This window comes from Eleutherodactylus coqui, chromosome 10, assembly GCF_035609145.1.
Source record: "Eleutherodactylus coqui strain aEleCoq1 chromosome 10, aEleCoq1.hap1, whole genome shotgun sequence".
NCBI lineage: Eukaryota > Metazoa > Chordata > Amphibia > Anura > Eleutherodactylidae > Eleutherodactylus > Eleutherodactylus coqui.
In genome coordinates, this window is record NC_089846.1 from 74,415,184 (window position 1) to 74,432,044 (window position 16,861).

The window sequence follows — 16,861 nt, forward strand, 5'->3', positions numbered from 1 at the left end:
TAGCAGTGATGGCGAACCTTTTAGAGACCGAGTGCCCAAATTGCAACCCAAAACCCACTTATTTATCGCAAAGTGCCAACATGTCAGGGGGCGGGGCTTATCACGACGTATGATTTGACCCCCGTCGTTCTAAAAAGGAAAGGGCCGCTTCAAAATAGACAGTGTGCAGATTTTGACTGCTTTTTGGTTGTTGAAATACTGCAGAATGTCCTCAGCGGAAATTTCTGTGGAAAATTCTACAGCATTTCCGTATCCAAAAAGCAGTCAAAATCTGCACCCTGTCTATTTTGAAACAGACATTTCCACTACATGTAAACATACCCAAACAGTAATAGTGACCCACCCCAGCGATAAGTGAGCCCACCCAGCGGCTTCAGTGATAATAGTGACCCCCCCCAGCGATAATTGTGACCCCACCCAGCGATAATAGTGACCCCCCCCCAGCGGCCCCAGTGATAATAGTGACCCCCCCAGCGGTAATAGTGACCACTCCCCTCAGCGATAATAGTGACACCCCCCCAGTATAATAGTGACCCCCCACAGCGGCCCCCAGTGCAGTAGTGACCCCCCACAGTGGCCGCGCCCCCCTGTTCCCTCCCCCGACACCCACATACTTACCCCTCCTCCTCCTGGAAGCTCAGCTTCTCTACTGCTCGGTGATGATCCCGGCACACACTGTGACCTAAGAGGAGATGTCGAGGGAGGGAGGAGGCGGATCCTGGCTGCACACTGACGTCACAGTGTGCCCTGGGATCAGGGCGGTTAGCAGAGCTGTGAGTGAATATCGACAGCGGAGCCTCGGCCCCTGTCGGTATTCACTAGTGGTGAGTGGCTGATGGCGGCGCATGCCAGTAGGGAGGGCTCTGCGTGCCACCTCTGGCATGCGTGCCATAGGTTAGCCACCACTGCTCTATAGGGAAACATGGCCTTCAAAACATAGCAAATCATAACAATATTCAGCATGCCGTGATTTTTTTTTCTCACAATGCAACAGGCTACAAAACATCGCTAATGTGAAGGAACCAATTGGAAAGCATGGGCTTCACATACATGTGATTTGTCATGCTGTCACATCGTGGGAAAATCGTGCAATTTTGTCGCCCGTGTGAAAGCGGCCTCCAAGCACCCTCCAAGTTTGAGGAACTTTATAATTAGGAGTGCATTGCCCTCTGACACATAAAAAGGAACTTATCCCTGTAAGGTAAGGAGCTGTAAGACCTGCTCACATGTACGGACTGCGGACAGGATACAAATCCCCAACACACAGCAGGACTATAAGATCTCCAGGACATTCACATGTTCCACGTCTGATGTTGTGTACCTAATCAGGTGCAGTAAGTGTCCTGTTGGGAGTCGTTACGTTGGAGAAACTGGCCAAAAACTGAAAGTGAGAATGAGATCTCATCACCACGCGATAAACAGATAAAGATAGAATTACCTGCGGGCGAGAGCAAACACAACATAGAGCATGTGTAAGTGACCATATTAAAAGGCAATTTCAAGTCACAACGCCATATAAGAATTTGTGAGCACAAGTTTATAACAACGTTTGACACTTAACAAAGGGTTAAATTGTTCAAGAGGATTCATGTGTGACTGAGAGGTAGGAGAAATCTATAGCACAGATAACACTCTGGCCTGGTGACCCCCTAACACTAATTCAGAGACCATAAAACCTTCATATCTTTATCAGTGACTATTTATGTATTTATTTCTCTACTTATCCTGTTCTGGTAGTTTTTAAATGCAAATTAATCACATCGTGTCTGTGCCCGAGTAGGCTAGAAAGCTCACAATAGCATCATGCATTTCTGTTCGCCATTAGAAGGTTTCATATCTACAGGATTACTTGGTTTCTCTCACTGAGAACATTCACATCAGTAATTTCAGCACCAAATACTTGTTTCCAGCCTGGCACATGTGAAGTACGTCTGTGAGCCCACTGCCCACAGCAGGAAGCGTACCATGCATGCTCCAGAAACAAATGGCTTACCTACAAGAGTTCAATGCCACTAGTACTGATGAAAGGCTGGAGGTTGTGGCGCTGTTAATTACGGGCCAGGGGAGGCACTGGGCAGTAACAACTGGAGCACTTTATAGAATTAGAACAGCTATCGGTGCATTTGGGACCACCCCTGAGACCACCTCGGGGAACTCGCCACCTAATTTGAAGACAAACTCTTCATTAACAAAAGCCAAATTTTATATCTATATATATAAAGCTGAAAGCCCTCACTGACTCACTGACTGACTGACTGACTCGCCAAGAGTTCTCCAACTTCCCGATGTCGTAGAAACATGAAATTTGGCACAAGCATAGATTATCTCCAAAATAGGAAAAGAAATTGGGTCCCAACTCAATTCTAGCGCAAAAGAATTGGCGTCGAAATTTAACGTACATAATCTAAATCACTCACTTCCCAATGTCATAGAAACGTGAAATTTGGCACGAGCATTGATTATGTCATAAATAGGAAAAGCTAATGGGTCCCAACTTGATTATTCAATTCTAAGCGCAAAAGAATTAGCGTCCAAATTTTACATACGGAATGTAATTCTCTCACTTCCCGATTTCATAGAAACTTTAAATTTGGCACGAGCATTGATTATGTCAAATAGGAAAAGCTATGGGTCCCAACTCGATTATTCAATTTTAAGCGCAAAAGAATTAGCGTCCAAATTTTATGTACGGAATCTAATTCTCTCACTTCCTGATGTCATGGAAACGTGAAATTTGGCACGGGCATTGATTATGTCATAAATAGAAAAAGTTAATGGGTCCCAACTCGATTATTCAATTCTAAACGCAAAAGAATTAGTGTCCAAATTTTATGTATGGAATCTAATTCTCTCACTTCCCGATGTCATTTTATGAAACGTCGCATGGTTCCCTCCATATGGTGTTTCCTGGGTAACGCAAAGAACCACTTTATCTCTAAAGTAACCACGACTTAATAAGATTTTCCGTGTGAACACCAGATAAACACCAGCACCAAATTAACTCGGGCGAAGCCGGGTCTATCAGCTAGTAAATACATATAGACACATAGCAGCATCACTAAATACTGCAGCCCTTATAGGGTAGAGCTTCCCCACTCAGACCGGACATCCCTGACTGTTACTGTAGTTGTAACTATGGGCTCTTTCACACAAGCTCCAAAGTTGTGCCGAAGTTAGCCGCGCAAAAAGCTGCAGCCAACACTTTAGAGTTTCTTTTCTGGGACCCCTCTGCCTCAGTGATGTGCACAACTAACTGATCCTGACACACCGACCCTTCCCCCATACAGTGTGCCCTCACCTCTCACACAGGCCACCCGCCTGGGGCCCTCCTCACACACAGGCCCCCCCCATGGTGCCCCCTACTCACACACAGGCTCCCCCCCATAGTGCCCCCACCTCACACACAGACTCCCTCCCCTTGGTGCCCCCTTCTCTCACACAGACCCCCTCCCCTTGGTGCCCCCACCTCTCACAAAGGCCCCCCTCCCCTTGATGCCCCCTCCTCTAACACAGGCCCCCTCCCCTTGGTGCCCTATTCCTCTTACACAGGCCCTCTCCGCTTGATGCCCCCTCCTGTCACACACAGCCCCCCCCCATGGTTCCCCCTCCTCTCACACAGGCCCCCTCTTCTTGGTGCCCCTTCCTTTCGCACAGGCCCCCTCCCCTTGCTGCCCCTTCCTCTCACACAGGCCCCCTCCCCTAGATGCCCCTTCCTCTCACACAAGCCCTCTCGCTCCATTGCACCCCCCCCCCCCCATGGTTCCCCCTGCTCTCACACAGGCCCCTTCCCCTTGGTAGCCCCTTCTCTCACACAGGCCCCCTCTCCTTGGTGCCCCATCCTCTCACACAGGCCCCATCCCCTTGGTGCCCCCTTCTCTCACACACAGCCCCCCGCCCCATGGTTCCCCCTCCTCTCTCACAGGCCCCCTCCCCTTGGTGCCCCCTCCTATCGCACATGCTCCCTCTCCTTGGTGCCCTTTTCTCTCGCACAGGCCCCCTCCCCTTGGTACCCCTTCCTCTCGCACAGGGCCTCTCCCCTTGATGCCCCTTCCTCTCACACAAGCCCCCTCGCTCCATTGCCCGCTCCCAGCTACCAAAGGCTCCACCTTAGGGCTTGTTAATACTGGAACAAAACTGTGAGTGTAAAATTGCAATGTTCATTGTGAACACATTACAGTTTGTGACAAACATCATAATGCTTCACTGAACGTGCGGTTTATGAACTTGTATCAATCTTCAACAGGAAAAATTAAAAATCACATTATACATGCGAGTGCGAGGCCATTTCTTTTCTCACCGATGGAAACGACGGGCGAGATTTCTGCGGACTCCCAGAGGAAAACAACATGCTGAAATTTTTCTATCTTATGGCCGCCTGCAGACGAGCGGGTCGGATCCGGCAGCGAGAATTCTCGCCGCGCGATCCGACCCGAGCGCCTGCAGGGACAAGCGCGTACTCACCCGCACCTGGCGGCCCCGGCTCTTTCATGTGCCGGCTGCTGCGCAGACGGCGCATGCGCAGACCGGAGCCGGCGGCCGGGTGAGTGCGTGCCCCGCAGAAAATTAGGACATGCCGCGGTTTGTTTGCCGCGCGGGATTTCGCGCGGCCAAACCGCGGCCGTCTGCATAGGAGTGCGTATTGTAATGCACTCCTATGCAAACTTTCAGCGGCGGGATTTCCGCTCGTGTGCAGGCGGCCTATGGCTTCTCTGCAAGAGAAAATTCACACATGAAAAACGATTGGGGGGGTGGGGGGAGGGGAGGTCTATCAATGAGAAAGACTCAGCTGTGTGACTGCAGCCTCAGGCCTCCCTCACACAGGCGGATTTAAATTGCAAAGTCCGAAGCGGAATTCCGCCTCCGGATTTCGCAGCAAATCCAGTCCATAGCATGCTACGGAAAAACGTGATTTCCTGCCCACGAGTGGAAAGCGTTTGAGATTTTCTGCTCACAGGTGAGAAATCGCGGCATGTTCTGATTTAGTGCAGAATACGCACGGTCCGCTTCATTGAAGTCAATGGAAGTTGTCCGTCCTGCGGCAGAAATCGAAGGACACGTAGGCAGGGGTCACCGGCCGGGCACCAGGTTGAACTCCGCTGCGGGAATCCCGCATTCGGGGTCCATCCTGCCCGTGTACAAGAGGCCTTAGGGCTCATGCCCACGACTGTCGCATGATACTCCCGCGGATTTACGCTGCGAAGTACCGCGGTGGTTAACAAAACGTGCCGGCAAGTGATCGCAGAAAAAGTGCAGATTTCTGCGGTCTCCATTAATGCTATAATAATGAAGACCTCCCACGGTGTAAATCCAAAAACAACCTGCCACGATTTACTTCCCGCTGCAGAAATCAGTGGTAGAATTTCACAACTGAGAATTGGCAGGAAGAAAGCTATTGGGTCCAATAGAACCTAAGAGCTGCGGAATTAATGCGCGGGAAACATGGTTGAAATCCGTTTGTGGGCATTCACCCTCATGGTCCCCAATCCTCCTCCACATGCAGGCCGCACCCCATGGACCCCCATCCTCCTCCACATGCAGGCTGCACCCCATGGACCCCCATCCTCCTCCACATGCAGGCCGCACACCATGGACCCCCATCCTCCTCCACATGCAGGCCACACCCCATGGACCCTCATCCTCCTCCACATGCAGGCCGCACCCCATGGACCCCCATCCTCCTCCACATGCAGGCCGCACCCCATGGCCCCTCATCTCCCTCCACATGCAGGCTGCACCCCATGGACCCCCATCCTCCTCCACATGCAGGCCGCACCCCATGGACCCCCATCCTCCTCCACATGCAGGCTGCACCCCATGGACCCCCATCCTCCTCCACATGCAGGCTGCACCCCATGGACCCCCATCCTCCTCCACATGCAGGCCGCACCCCATGGACCCCCATCCTCCTCCACATGCAGGCTGCACCCCATGGACCCACATCTCCCTCCACACGCTGGCCGCACCCCATGGACCCCCATCCTCCTCCACAGGCAGGCTGCACCCCATGGACCCCCATCCTCCTCCACATGCAGGCCGCACCCCATGGACCCCCATCTCCCTCCACATGCAGGCCGCACCCCATGGACCCACATCTCCCTCCACATGCAGGCTGCACCCCATGGACCCCCATCCTCCTCCACATGCAGGCCGCACCCCATCTCCCTCCACATGCAGGCCGCACCCCATGGACCCCAATCTCCCTCCACATGCAGGCCGCACCCCATGGACCCCCCATCCTCCTCCACATGCAGGCCGCACCCCATGGACCCCCATCTGCCTCCACATGCAGGCCGCACCCCATGGACCCCAATCTCCCTCCACATGCAGGCTGCACCCCATATACTCCCATTCTCCTCTACATGCAGGCAGCACCCCATGGACCCCCATCCTCCTCCACATGCAGGCCGCACCCCATGGACCCCCATCTCCCTCCACATGCAGGCTGCACCCCATGGACCCCCATCTTCCCTCCTCTATCCTGCATTTCATTGACCTTTTCCACACCATAAACCAACCACACAGATCGTGCACAGCTATGAGGTGCAGCGTGCTGTCCATGTAGAACGAGTCACATGACCCTAGCATCACATGACCACCAATATCAGAGCTCCGTTTAGCTGCTGCACTAACTGCTTAGGTTAAGCAGTGCTGCTGATTAGAGCCACCTGATTGGCTCTTCGGCACCACGTGACTACACAGCGTGCACGCGCATTGCCTTCAGCAGCCCTGCACTACACAGTACAGTTAAGCAGACGTGCACTACACTTAAGCAACACGGGGTTAGGTTTAGGGTTAGGTAAACCTAACCCTAAACCCTCAAACTAACCCTACACCTAACCCTAAACCTAACCCCGTGCTGCTTAAGTGTAGTGTGTAGTGCACGGCCGCTGAAGGCAATGCGCGTGCACGCTGTGTAGTCACGTGGTGCCGAAGAGCCAATCAGGTGGCTCTAATCAGCAGCGCTGCTTAACCTAAGCAGTTAGTGCTAATATGCGCACAGACATCCTGCAGCCCCACATGTGCCTTTCAGACCCCCCGCCCCCGCCATAAACTCCTCCTGTCTCTCCGACAAGCTCACTCGCCCCCCCCCCCCCCTCATACACCTCTCAATTACCCCACAGCTGCAGTAACTCCCCCGCTGCACTCCTGTATCTACTACAGACTCCTCTGCTAGAGTCCTGTGACCCCGGCCGGCAGGGGGCAGACCTCCACTGTGTCCTGCGGGTCCGTCTCACCTCTCCTCTCCTCCACAGATGTCGGGGACTTCGTAGAATCAGGAACCAATGAATGTCACTTTATAAACGGCACGCAGCGGGTGCGGTTCCTGGACAGATACATCTACAACCAGGAGAATGATGTTTACTTTGACAGCGATGTGGGATATTTCGTGTGGAACAACGAGTTCGGGAAAATAGATGCGGATATCTGGAACAAGGATAAGGATCTCCTGGCACAGGAGAGGAGTTCTGTGGAGAGATTCTGTATCTACAACTATGGAGTGGCTGAGGCATCAGGAGCCATAGGCCGGAGAGGTGAGGCTGCACTACACCCTGTACACACCGCACGTTACACAGCCGCTACTTCTGGCTTCCTGCTGACAGCGGCTCTTATTGCAGGCCGGCTTGTAGCTTCTCCTCGCACCCCTGTGGATACATAAGGCCCTTTTACTCACTTGTGTTTTTGTGTGATGTGATTTTAACATTAGAAAGTTCCACTGACATTTGGGGGGAAAAACCCGCTATTGTGTAAAAGCCCTCAGGCTGCCGGTCCACGGGCGCTGCGGTGTCCTGCGGTGGATCTCCGCCACGAGGGCCGCCGCCGGGGAGCAGGAGCCAGCAGACGGATCTCCACCCTGAGCCTATCCGACAGATCAACTCACTGCGGAGAATCGTGGCAATTCACAGCATGCTGCAATTTGCTGCCCGCGAGCGGAGAATTGCTGCGGTTTCCATAGCAACGCTATGGAAAGTGTGCACTGCATTCCCCGCAACTGGATTATCGACGCGGGGAACGCAATGCAAAACCGCCCGTAGACAGGCAGCCTCAGGCCTCCCTCACACAGGGCGTCTGCAAAACGCTGCTCATTCATTTCAATAGGAGCTGAAAATGCTGAAGATAGAACATGCAGCGCTTTCAGTCTTGTGTGAGCAGCCCCATTGAAATGAATGGGAGCACAGGGCGGATTTGCCGCGTTTTTTCCGTTGCGGTTTTACTGCAGAAGAACTGCTTCTGCGGCAAAACCGCTTCAAAGGTTAATTTTGGCTTGCAGATTTTCATGCGGAAAAATCCGCAAGTGTTTTTTTTTCCACAGCGCTTTTTTTACTTTTTGCCGCGTATTTGGTGTGGTTTTGGCTGCGTCCATAGAGGTCTATGGACAAAAAAGCGCTGCGGAAAAGACAGAAGAATGGACATGCTGCATCTTTTAAAACCGCGCTTCAGTTGCATTTCCGCACTGCGGCTGTGCGGAAAAAATCCGTCCTGTGAGAACAGCTTTTTGGCAAAACTCATTTGTGCTGCATTGCACTGCAAACGCAGCGGTTTTGCCACAGTGCGGATATGCAACGGCAATCCGCAGCAAATCTGCCCTGTGTGAACCCAGGCTTACATTTTTCTTGTAGACGGGCCGACCCAGCAGCTGCAGTTCTGAAGTTTAGTTATATTGTTCTTACAACATTCACTGCGTGAGATAAGGAATGCCTTGGGCACACGGGCGGGTCGGGTCTCGCAGCGGACTCCTGCCCTGGCAGCAGCTTTCCTTCATCTGTCCTGCGGATGATCCGCACGTCTCGCCATCGGATCTGCACAGTACAGACTATTTTTTGGTGATGACACAGAATCCACAACGTCACTTGCGGACGGCCACAGATCGGACGGCTTTCAGTGACTTCATTGGAAGCCGTCTGCACAGAATCCGCGCAAAAATAGAGCAGGCTGCAATTTTTCCTCCACGAGCCGAAACCCCATTCGGCTTCTGCTCACGTGCAGGAAGAATCACTGCTCCATAACGTGGCAGGGACGGACACCCCCTCCGGATTCTGTAATGGACATCAGCCCGTGTGCAGGGGGCCTTACTTTCATAGATCGGACCTTTACAAGCACAGCAATACCAAATATGTGTTGGTTTATCTTTTAATAAAACTTTTTTTTTAATTTTTTTCATATTTATTTTTACTTTTTTTTTTTTTTTTTTCTTCTTCCCTGTACGGCGATCTGTATTAATAGACCATCTGCAATGGCAGCTTATGGGGTTAAAGGGGTTTGGAAATTTTATCCGTTTAACCCCTTCCCTCCACATGACGTAAGGGTACGTCATGGGAGCCAGGAAGTTTCCGTGAAATGACGCACCCTTACGTCATAGGGATAGCGCGAGATCCTAGCAGATCTTGCGCTATCCCGCAGCGGGAGCGAGCTGTCACTAGTAGCCAGCCCCCCGATGCGACAGCCGACTCCCGCTGCCGGGTTAACAGCCCAAACACCTCCCGCTGTTAACCCCTGCCCTGCCGCGATCTAAGTAGATTGCGACAGGGAAAGGGTTCATGGAGGGAGCGCGCTCCCTCTGTGACTCCAGCCCGCTCTCGCGATAACATCGCAAGAGCCCGGCTGGTTGCTATGGCAACAGGATGCCAGATACCGGAGTCCTGTATTGCCATTGCCTAAGATCGCTATAATAAGCAATAATTCATGGCAGGAGAGAAGTCCTGCCATGTCTTATCGTAGCGATCTGCAGTGCTGCAGTGGAAGTCCCTCAGAGGGCCACAGACTGTGTATAAAAAAAAAAATGTTAAACCCCTTTTTTTTTTTATGCTTTTTCTCATATTAGCAATAAAAAAAATCCCACATATTTTGTATAGACACATCCGTAATGACGCGTACAATAAATTGAACTCGCTTTTTATCCTGCATGGTAAAAAGCGTTTTTAAAAACGCAAAAAAACTAAGGCAAAATGCAAATTTTTAGCATTTTGCCTCCCCAAAAAACGCAATAAAAGGGATAAAAAAGCATATGTACCCCAAAATGGTGCCAAAGAAAACTACAACTCGTCTCGCAAAAAATAAGCCCTCATAGAGCTCCGTACATGGAAAAATAAAAGTTATAGGACTGAATGCAGTGATTTTAGAAAAAAATAACTTCCAAAAAAGGGTTTTTATTGTGGAAAAACCTGAAAAAAAAAGAATTTTGGTATCGTTGTAACCGTACCATCCCGCAGAAAAAAATGTAGTGTATCATTTATGCTGCATAATTAACGCTTAAAAAAAAAAATATCTGTGGCAGAATTGATGCGTTTTCTCTCCTTACGATCATAAAAAAAAAAAATAAAAAGTTTTACAATATAGTCTATGTACCCAAAAATGGTACCAATAAAAACTACAGTTCGCCACGCAAAAAACAAGCCCTTATACGGCCGCGTCGACAGAAAAATAAAAAAGTTATGGCTGGTGAAAAATGGAGATGAAAAAAAACAAAAATCGTTCGGTCCTCAACGCCAACATAGGCCGTGTCCTTAAGGGGTTAAAATAGGCCGTGTCCTTAAGGGGTTAATAACTTAACTCAATTATTGTTTCTCAAAAATGAAGCTTATTTTATTCCCTGAAGGGGATTTGCAGATTTGATCGTTCGATCACTGATAGTACACTGCAGTACTTCTGGTGCTTTTACAACCACAGTGAACAGTGAGCGATTTGTTTTATCACATATGCACTAAACAATTATCTCTCAGATTCATTTGTTTGAACGAGTTTTGAGCAATAATCGCTCCGTGTGAATGGGCCATTGTGGAGTGCATTCTACTACCCCTATGATAACAGCCTATCAGACTCTGCAGGAGGCGGGCCTCATAGGCTGTATTACAGACCTGGTGGCCATGGGAAGCCATTGGTACATTGCAGGGTGCTGATGGGTGACAGATGTAGCCCCTCCCCCCTCATCTGCTTATAAGCCACTGCAGTCTATAAGAGGTTAGACAGCCAGGATCTGAGCTTTCTCCATTCCTGGCGGTTGGAGCAGGAGCCGGGCTGTCAGTAGTTGTCAGCCACCGCCTTTAGAAGATGTCTCTGCAGGTTTAGTGTGGCCAGTAATGAGATGTATTGGCCGTCACTGAGGCCGCTCTCACACACGAAGCTTTGTACCGCGATAAGCGCTGCGCAGATTGCGGTAAGACGCTCCTATTGCTTTTAATGGGTCCTTGCAGACGAGCATTAGAACGCAGCGTTCTTATGTCTATAACAGCGCAGTTTGTTCTTTTTTCCTGCATTTCCGCTTTTTAAATATAATGCGTCGTCCATTGAAATCAATAGGGAGCGTTTTCAGCGCTCTCAAAACCGCGGTAGAACGCTGTGACCGGGAGGGAAAGTGAAAGCGGGATGTCATCGGATTGCTCTGGCTGCACTGTGGTGGACATTAGGACCCTGCAGCCTGGTCAGAGATGTATGCCCACCTCTAGATGGAGAACCAGTGGGCAGAAATTGACAGTGGGTGGCAGGTAAAGAGGTCTGTCAGCCAGTAGTGATGGCCACTGTATCGGGTTATCCCTAAATAAGGAGGATTAGGCCTCATGCACACGGCCATGGCGCGCCGGCAGCATCATGTGACACGGTGGGCGGTGCACGTATTCACGCTATACTTCTGCTATGCTACAGCGGACGTATAGCGTGATTGGTGGCCTCCATTGACTACAATGGAAGCCGTCCACGCGTATTCCGCGGTGGAATTCCGCAGTGTGTACATTGAGCTATTGGGTTCAATAGAACCTAATGGCTGTGGTGAAACGCCGCATTTTACGCTGCGGAAATCCCTCCGTGGGAATTAGGCCTTAGGCCTCCCTGACGGGTGTTTTGTGCAGTGTACTAGGCCCCCACTCATTCCCATGGGGCTGCTCACACAAGGCTGAGCACAGTGTTCCCAACGCTTCTTGGCCGTTTTCAGCTCTGTATCTCCCATTGAAATGAATGGGCTGAAATCGCGGCACATCTTTGTACTTCGTGTTTATAGTGTTACACGCAGGCTGCTGCGCCGGCAGGGCTGAAGAAACGTTTCCAGCTCCCTTGGCTCTGTGAGGAGGAAGGTGGGGGGGGGACACGAGCTTACAGTCTGTGAGGAGGAAGGTGGGGGGGGACACGAGCTTACAGTCTGTGAGGAGGAAGGTGGGGGGGGACACGAGCTTACAGTCTGTGAGGAGGAAGGTGGGGGGGGACACGAGCTTACAGTCTGTGAGGAGGAAGGTGGGGGGGACACGAGCTTACAGTCTGTGAGGAGGAAGGTGGGGGGGACACGAGCTTACAGTCTGTGAGGAGGAAGGTGGGGGGGGACACGAGCTTACAGTCTGTGAGGAGGAAGGTGGGGGGGGACACGAGCTTACAGTCTGTGAGGAGGAAGGTGGGGGGGGGACACGAGCTTACAGTCTGTGAGGAGGAAGGTGGGGGGGGGACACGAGCTTACAGTCTGTGAGGAGGAAGTGTGGGGGGGGACACGAGCTTACAGTCTGTGAGGAGGAAGTGTGGGGGGGGACACGAGCTTACAGTCTGTGAGGAGGAAGTGTGGGGGGGGACACGAGCTTACAGTCTGTGAGGAGGAAGTGTGGGGGGGGACACGAGCTTACAGTCTGTGAGGAGGAAGTGTGGGGACACGAGCTTACAGTCTGTGAGGAGGAAGTGTGGGGGGGGACACGAGCTTACAGTCTGTGAGGAGGAAGTGTGGGGGGGGACACGAGCTTACAGTCTGTGAGGAGGAAGTGTGGGGGGGGACACGAGCTTACAGTCTGTGAGGAGGAAGTGTGGGGGGGGACACGAGCTTACAGTCTGTGAGGAGGAAGTGTGGGGGGGGGACACGAGCTTACAGTCTGTGAGGAGGAAGTGTGGGGGGGGGACACGAACTTACAGTCTGTGAGGAGGAAGTGTGGTGGGGGACACGAGCTTACAGTCTGTGAGGAGGAAGTGTGGGGGGGGACACGAGCTTACAGTCTGTGAGGAGGAAGTGTGGGGGGGGACACGAACTTACAGTCTGTGAGGAGGAAGTGTGGGGGGGGGACACGAGCTTACAGTCTGTGAGGAGGAAGTGTGGGGGGGGGACACGAGCTTACAGTCTGTGAGGAGGAAGTGTGGGGGGGGACACGAGCTTACAGTCTGTGAGGAGGAAGTGTGGGGGGGGACACGAGCTTACAGTCTGTGAGGAGGAAGTGTGGGGGGGGGACACGAGCTTACAGTCTGTGAGGAGGAAGTGTGGGGGGGGACACGAGCTTACAGTCTGTGAGGAGGAAGTGTGGGGGGGGACACGAGCTTACAGTCTGTGAGGAGGAAGTGTGGGGGGGGACACGAGCTTACAGTCTGTGAGGAGGAAGTGTGGGGGGGGACACGAGCTTACAGTCTGTGAGGAGGAAGTGTGGGGGGGGACACGAGCTTACAGTCTGTGAGGAGGAAGTGTGGGGGGGGACACGAGCTTACAGTCTGTGAGGAGGAAGTGTGGGGGGGGACACGAGCTTACAGTCTGTGAGGAGGAAGTGTGGGGGGGGACACGAGCTTACAGTCTGTGAGGAGGAAGTGTGGGGGGGGACACGAGCTTACAGTCTGTGAGGAGGAAGTGTGGGGGGGGACACGAGCTTACAGTCTGTGAGGAGGAAGTGTGGGGGGGGACACGAGCTTACAGTCTGTGAGGAGGAAGTGTGGGGGGGGACACGAGCTTACAGTCTGTGAGGAGGAAGTGTGGGGGGGGACACGAGCTTACAGTCTGTGAGGAGGAAGTGTGGGGGGGGACACGAGCTTACAGTCTGTGAGGAGGAAGTGTGGGGGGGGACACGAGCTTACAGTCTGTGAGGAGGAAGTGTGGGGGGGGACACGAGCTTACAGTCTGTGAGGAGGAAGTGTGGGGGGGGACACGAGCTTACAGTCTGTGAGGAGGAAGTGTGGGGGGGGGACACGAGCTTACAGTCTGTGAGGAGGAAGTGTGGGGGGGGACACGAGCTTACAGTCTGTGAGGAGGAAGTGTGGGGGGGGACACGAGCTTACAGTCTGTGAGGAGGAAGTGTGGGGGGGGACACGAGCTTACAGTCTGTGAGGAGGAAGTGTGGGGGGGGACACGAGCTTACAGTCTGTGAGGAGGAAGTGTGGGGGGGGACACGAGCTTACAGTCTGTGAGGAGGAAGTGTGGGGGGGGACACGAGCTTACAGTCTGTGAGGAGGAAGTGTGGGGGGGGACACGAGCTTACAGTCTGTGAGGAGGAAGTGTGGGGGGGGACACGAGCTTACAGTCTGTGAGGAGGAAGTGTGGGGGGGGACACGAGCTTACAGTCTGTGAGGAGGAAGTGTGGGGGGGGACACGAGCTTACAGTCTGTGAGGAGGAAGTGTGGGGGGGGACACGAGCTTACAGTCTGTGAGGAGGAAGTGTGGGGGGGGACACGAGCTTACAGTCTGTGAGGAGGAAGTGTGGGGGGGGACACGAGCTTACAGTCTGTGAGGAGGAAGTGTGGGGGGGGACACGAGCTTACAGTCTGTGAGGAGGAAGTGTGGGGGGGGACACGAGCTTACAGTCTGTGAGGAGGAAGTGTGGGGGGGGACACGAGCTTACAGTCTGTGAGGAGGAAGTGTGGGGGGGGACACGAGCTTACAGTCTGTGAGGAGGAAGTGTGGGGGGGGGACACGAGCTTACAGTCTGTGAGGAGGAAGTGTGGGGGGGGGACACGAGCTTACAGTCTGTGAGGAGGAAGTGTGGGGGGGGACACGAGCTTACAGTCTGTGAGGAGGAAGTGTGGGGGGGGACACGAGCTTACAGTCTGTGAGGAGGAAGTGTGGGGGGGGACACGAGCTTACAGTCTGTGAGGAGGAAGTGTGGGGGGGGACACGAGCTTACAGTCTGTGAGGAGGAAGTGTGGGGGGGGACACGAGCTTACAGTCTGTGAGGAGGAAGTGTGGGGGGGGACACGAGCTTACAGTCTGTGAGGAGGAAGTGTGGGGGGGGACACGAGCTTACAGTCTGTGAGGAGGAAGTGTGGGGGGGGACACGAGCTTACAGTCTGTGAGGAGGAAGTGTGGGGGGGGACACGAGCTTACAGTCTGTGAGGAGGAAGTGTGGGGGGGGACACGAGCTTACAGTCTGTGAGGAGGAAGTGTGGGGGGGGACACGAGCTTACAGTCTGTGAGGAGGAAGTGTGGGGGGGGACACGAGCTTACAGTCTGTGAGGAGGAAGTGTGGGGGGGGACACGAGCTTACAGTCTGTGAGGAGGAAGTGTGGGGGGGGACACGAGCTTACAGTCTGTGAGGAGGAAGTGTGGGGGGGGACACGAGCTTACAGTCTGTGAGGAGGAAGTGTGGGGGGGGACACGAGCTTACAGTCTGTGAGGAGGAAGTGTGGGGGGGGACACGAGCTTACAGTCTGTGAGGAGGAAGTGTGGGGGGGGACACGAGCTTACAGTCTGTGAGGAGGAAGTGTGGGGGGGGACACGAGCTTACAGTCTGTGAGGAGGAAGTGTGGGGGGGGACACGAGCTTACAGTCTGTGAGGAGGAAGTGTGGGGGGGGACACGAGCTTACAGTCTGTGAGGAGGAAGTGTGGGGGGGGACACGAGCTTACAGTCTGTGAGGAGGAAGTGTGGGGGGGGACACGAGCTTACAGTCTGTGAGGAGGAAGTGTGGGGGGGGGACACGAGCTTACAGTCTGTGAGGAGGAAGTGTGGGGGGGGACACGAGCTTACAGTCTGTGAGGAGGAAGTGTGGGGGGGGACACGAGCTTACAGTCTGTGAGGAGGAAGTGTGGGGGGGGACACGAGCTTACAGTCTGTGAGGAGGAAGTGTGGGGGGGGACACGAGCTTACAGTCTGTGAGGAGGAAGTGTGGGGGGGGACACGAGCTTACAGTCTGTGAGGAGGAAGTGTGGGGGGGGACACGAGCTTACAGTCTGTGAGGAGGAAGTGTGGGGGGGGACACGAGCTTACAGTCTGTGAGGAGGAAGTGTGGGGGGGGACACGAGCTTACAGTCTGTGAGGAGGAAGTGTGGGGGGGGACACGAGCTTACAGTCTGTGAGGAGGAAGTGTGGGGGGGGACACGAGCTTACAGTCTGTGAGGAGGAAGTGTGGGGGGGGACACGAGCTTACAGTCTGTGAGGAGGAAGTGTGGGGGGGGACACGAGCTTACAGTCTGTGAGGAGGAAGTGTGGGGGGGGACACGAGCTTACAGTCTGTGAGGAGGAAGTGTGGGGGGGGACACGAGCTTACAGTCTGTGAGGAGGAAGTGTGGGGGGGGACACGAGCTTACAGTCTGTGAGGAGGAAGTGTGGGGGGGGACACGAGCTTACAGTCTGTGAGGAGGAAGTGTGGGGGGGGACACGAGCTTACAGTCTGTGAGGAGGAAGTGTGGGGGGGGACACGAGCTTACAGTCTGTGAGGAGGAAGTGTGGGGGGGGACACGAGCTTACAGTCTGTGAGGAGGAAGTGTGGGGGGGGACACGAGCTTACAGTCTGTGAGGAGGAAGTGTGGGGGGGGACACGAGCTTACAGTCTGTGAGGAGGAAGTGTGGGGGGGGACACGAGCTTACAGTCTGTGAGGAGGAAGTGTGGGGGGGGACACGAGCTTACAGTCTGTGAGGAGGAAGTGTGGGGGGGGACACGAGCTTACAGTCTGTGAGGAGGAAGTGTGGGGGGGGGACACGAGCTTACAGTCTGTGAGGAGGAAGTGTGGGGGGGGGACACGAGCTTACAGTCTGTGAGGAGGAAGTGTGGGGGGGGGACACGAGCTTACAGTCTGTGAGGAGGAAGTGTGGGGGGGGGACACGAGCTTACAGTCTGTGAGGAGGAAGTGTGGGGGGGGGACACGAGCTTACAGTCTGTGAGGAGGAAGTGTGGGGGGGGGGGACACGAGCTTACAGTCTGTGAGGA

General features: G+C 53.5%; 1 protein-coding gene across 3 annotated transcripts in view; it reads left to right on the forward strand.

Moving 5' to 3' along the window:
- Nucleotides 1–16,861, forward strand: part of LOC136580606 (H-2 class II histocompatibility antigen, E-S beta chain-like) — a 474,076-nt gene that overhangs the window by 16,646 nt on the left and 440,569 nt on the right. For all 3 annotated transcript variants that reach the window (XR_010786989.1, XM_066581295.1, XM_066581294.1), the window contains exon 2: nt 7,254–7,532. Coding sequence is in view for 2 of the 3 variants with exons in the window: in XM_066581295.1 (XP_066437392.1) it covers nt 7,254–7,532 (279 nt within the window). In the remaining variant the exon portion in view is untranslated. The remainder of the gene's footprint in view (nt 1–7,253; nt 7,533–16,861) is intronic.